This window comes from Quercus suber, unplaced genomic scaffold, assembly GCF_002906115.3.
Source record: "Quercus suber isolate HL8 unplaced genomic scaffold, Cork oak 2.0 scaffold_122, whole genome shotgun sequence".
In the NCBI taxonomy this organism is placed as follows: Eukaryota; Viridiplantae; Streptophyta; class Magnoliopsida; order Fagales; family Fagaceae; genus Quercus; species Quercus suber.
The window spans coordinates 546,927-550,875 of NW_027069587.1; the positions used below are offsets into that span (position 1 = coordinate 546,927).

General features: G+C 36.5%; 1 protein-coding gene across 1 annotated transcript; it reads right to left on the reverse strand.

Annotated features, from left to right (window-relative positions):
* Window positions 1–218: 218 nt before the first annotated feature.
* On the reverse strand, window positions 219–3,659 carry LOC112027317 (protein NRT1/ PTR FAMILY 1.2). Its single transcript, XM_024059997.2, has 4 exons — window positions 3,380–3,659; window positions 3,035–3,252; window positions 1,513–2,063; window positions 219–1,427 (listed from the first exon to the last, which is right to left on the reverse strand). The coding sequence occupies exons 1-4, from the start codon at window positions 3,495–3,497 to the stop codon at window positions 545–547; spliced, it is 1,770 nt and encodes a 589-aa protein (XP_023915765.2). The 5' UTR covers window positions 3,498–3,659; the 3' UTR covers window positions 219–544.
* Between the last annotated feature and the right edge of the window lie 290 nt (window positions 3,660–3,949).

Here is a 3,949-nt window from a genome sequence, read left to right on the forward strand (position 1 = left end):
TCATTTGCATCAAGTGATAAGGAGGTCCAGCAATGCAGAATATATTTATTGGTATCCACCACTTTATGGGTTCTAATAGCCAACCCAAATGGGACTTGAAGTTGAAAATCAAGAGGAATAATTTCAATTACCACTTCAAGCACAATTTGCTCCAGATCCAAGCTCTGATAATGATGTAACTAATTTGTAAGTATGCATCTGAATGAGTCAAAGGAATATGGTAACTTGTAGGGAACATTGAACTGAAGAAAAAGAAAACTTGTACATAATAGTCAATAGAGATCATAATTGCAAGAATTCTAATCCAAATAACCAATCTCCCAAATAAGTAGGTATTAGCTTCTTGCAAGCTCGTAAACATACTACAACATTCAAATCAATGTTACACAATCAGGACATGTAGGTCTCTAATACATTGAATATATACATCTTTTCTCTCACAATCTGTAGGGCACACAACGATGATGGGGGTCCACATATTGTGAAAATGAGGATGCATTGATCAACGCATGAGAAAATTATTGACTCAAGACAGCAATACCAGTTATTGCAACTCTTGTCCCTCATTAAAGCCTTCTCCCTCCTCCTCAGCCCCTTCCTCTGTGCAAGGGCCATATGTCCAACTACATGCAAGGAAATAAAGTAAATTGAAAAAGCTCATTATAGCAAGAAGCCAATAGTAATAGTCATAGTGACCCTTGTTAATGTTTTTTGAAACCCAGCTCTCTTTTCCCCCTCTTGAGGTAAGGTTATCGACAGTGCTCTGAATAAGACTGGCTAATAAGCTTGCCACAGCCATTCCTAGTCCTAATAGAGCAGTAGCAATGCTTGACATACTCTTAGGGAACTCTGAGTAATAAAACTCTATTTGGCCTATTGCGTTAAAGGCTTCAGCTAATCCAAGCAAGCAATATTGTGGCACAAGCCAGAAGGCAGACATGTCCAAAACTGCATTTGGATTGTTAATAAAACCTTGCTTGATTGCTTTTCTACGTCTAATATTCTCAACCATTGCAGAAACTACCAAGGCCATGCAAGAGAGGAATATCCCAATTCCAATTCTTTGAATTGCACCAAGCCGTACTGGTTTCCCTCTGATTTTTGATGCCAAGGGAAGGATTACTCGGTCATAGAGAGCAACCCAAATTGCTAGAGTAATGATGGCAAAGAACCCAAAAGAGGCTGCTGGAAATTCAATGCTTGAAGTGATGTGTCTGTCCATTGATTTAGCTTGGAGCAATAGGAATGAGCTCTGGCTGAAGCTTATTGCCACCATGATCCCTGTAGACCACAAAGGGATTACCTTAATAAGAGCTTTTAGCTCTTCTACTTCCTCTATTGTGCAGAGACACCAAGGATTTGAAGCTGATCCATCGAGGGCTATTTCTAATTTAGGATCTCTAATGATGCAAGCTTTATTTAAACACCTAACAAGAATAAAACAATGAAGGGTTACTGCAAAATTTTCTGCATAAAATAGGCCTACAAGTAAGATGATTATGTTGACATTACCTTAGTTTCTCAGTTGGTGCAATGAGAGGCGAGTTCTTTCCTCGATGATACATTTCACTTGAGCTCTTATTGAGGATTGCAAGTTTTCTATTTTTATAAGCAACAGCAATAACTTGTGCAAAACCAGTGAACAAGCTTTTCTTAGCTTTCTGCTTGATATAGAAGGGGGAAGCAAGGAAAAAGGAGACTGCGGAGATGAACATAAGTATCACTGGAATTCCAAAACCCACTTTCCATCTGAAATGATCTTGAATTGGAACAATAATTGTCACAGCCAGCATGATAGAAATAGCTTGAGAAGCATAGTACAAGCCAAAGAAACTTCTCAGGACCCTTGCATTTCTGGGGTTATCACCTTTGGCCAACTGATCTGCTCCAAATGATAAGGAACATGGCAGAATGCCACCAGCTCCAATAGACAAGACAGCAAATGATGATACTAGGAGAGCCATTTGGGCTGTTGTTGCAGATTTACAGCTGCCTTTTAATTGGTTACATGGAGGAGGCTTTGCCTGTGGAATCATGGCTGTTAACCAAAGAAGCACTGTACCCTGAAACAATGACAAAATTAATGTGACTTTCCTTGATACAAACTCAAGGCCTTTTTTTCTTTTGTTTTCTTTTGACTTGTTAATCCTAGTAGTTGACCATGGACTTTATTAAACACATATTAGCATCAACGTGAGAAGTTTACTGCATCTCTTCATACATATTCCTTGCACAATTGTTAATGTTTCATAGTTTGTATTTTATTAATTTGATTGTGTCTTCTTCTTGCAAAATGTTATTACATGCACTCTATATGCATGACAGTACAAGTACCCCAAAAAACCATGTATCAAAGAGAAGTTTCTAATGCATCAATTTCTTTACCCTATTTCCGGGTGTGCAGTAGGCGATAATGACAATAGCAACTCAGAAAAACAGGGAACTTCTAATGACCTGGTATCCTACTTGCTCATGGCTTGTGCAGATGGTTCCTACACACATCCTTATCTCGAGTCTCGACCATTTGTTTTGAAATTAAAGTAAAGTTGTGACAATTATGTGCACAAATTATTGCAAATAACAGATCCCCAAATTTATTTTGTGCATAATAATGAACAGTGAAGCTCCTATTACCAGTCTCGACACCAACAAAATGATCAAATAAATGTAATTTCTTTCTTTTCAAAATGTCCCCCATTCCTTCAAGCAGTGAAAAATGAGAATTTGAAGTAATCATAGTCATAGATGTCTAGGAACAGTATATCTTCTAATTTAAATTTACAATAAAACAGGTGTGCTTAGATCATAACTAGACCAGCCAAAGCTAAAATCAGACTGCAAAAATCACATGGATCAAGTATCTCTCTCAAACAACTTTCTTCTTTCTTTTTTAAGATTTGCAAATCCCAAATACAAGGACTATATATATGAGTTGTCTACAGAAAGAGGATAATATATTCACTTAATTATTGAATTCGGAAGATTAAAGCAATGCACCAAAAGAAAAATAAAATAAAATGGAAGATAAAGATACCAGCACGCTGACTATGGAACCCAAGCCAATGGTGAGGAAGCGACCCAGATAAGAATCCGAGAGGAAAGCCCCCAAGATAGGCATGAAATTGGAGGCAGCTGACCATAAATAGAGGATGTTGTTCCCTTTGGTTAATCCCAGGTTGTACTCTGTCATCAAATATTCTATCATGTTTGGAATTAGCCCAAAGCTTGCCACTCTCTCAAAAGACTCATTTGCTGCAATGAATAATGAAGAACATCATATATAAACTTCTAAAAAATCAGTAAAATCTCGTAAACCCAGTTCACATTCTAAAAGAAAACAAAGTCTTTACCGTTTGCATGTTACATAATACATGTTTACCTATAATGAATGGCATGGTTATAATGCCTCCCTTTTGTCTTCTTTTTGGAACTTGATGGGTTGTTAGAGTACTTTCCATTTGATCTGACTCTGTGATCTCTGCTTTGTTTTCCTCCATTGCTGAGCTCTAGTTTGCTTCTCACAAAGAAGGAATGCCACAGAAAGAAAGAAAGCAAGGCAGAGAGTGGAACAAAATCTTTTACTGCGATTTCTTTTAAAAAAATCCTTTGGATTTGGTATTTTCAGACAGACACAAAGAAATGGAACATAGAAGTTACTACTGCATAATTGAATGTACTACACGGTATCGAGTTTTATACATCGCACGTTTAACTTACTTCCAAATATTATTCAGCAAAAAAATAAAAATAAAAAATAAAATTCCCCAAATATTAAATGAAATTAGCTTGATTCTCATAATAATAATAAATAAAATAAATTTAAAAAAGCTTGATTTCAACTTTTATAAAGTTTAGCTGTGAGATAATAATAAGACAAATTAGTGTGACACCATCATTTGAGAGTGTTGAAATCAATGTGCCTGTTTGGTATTTGCTATGGGAAGTAGTT

Coding starts and splice junctions, on each gene's coding strand:
- LOC112027317 (XM_024059997.2), bottom strand. CDS start 3,497: ATGGAGGAAAACAAAGCAGAGATCACAGAGTCAGATCAAATGGAAAGT. Junction 2,064..3,034: donor GTTCCATAGTCAGCGTGCTG/GTATCTTTATCT, acceptor TCATTGTTTCAG/GGTACAGTGCTTCTTTGGTT. Junction 1,428..1,512: donor GCACCAACTGAGAAACTAAG/GTAATGTCAACA, acceptor TATTCTTGTTAG/GTGTTTAAATAAAGCTTGCA.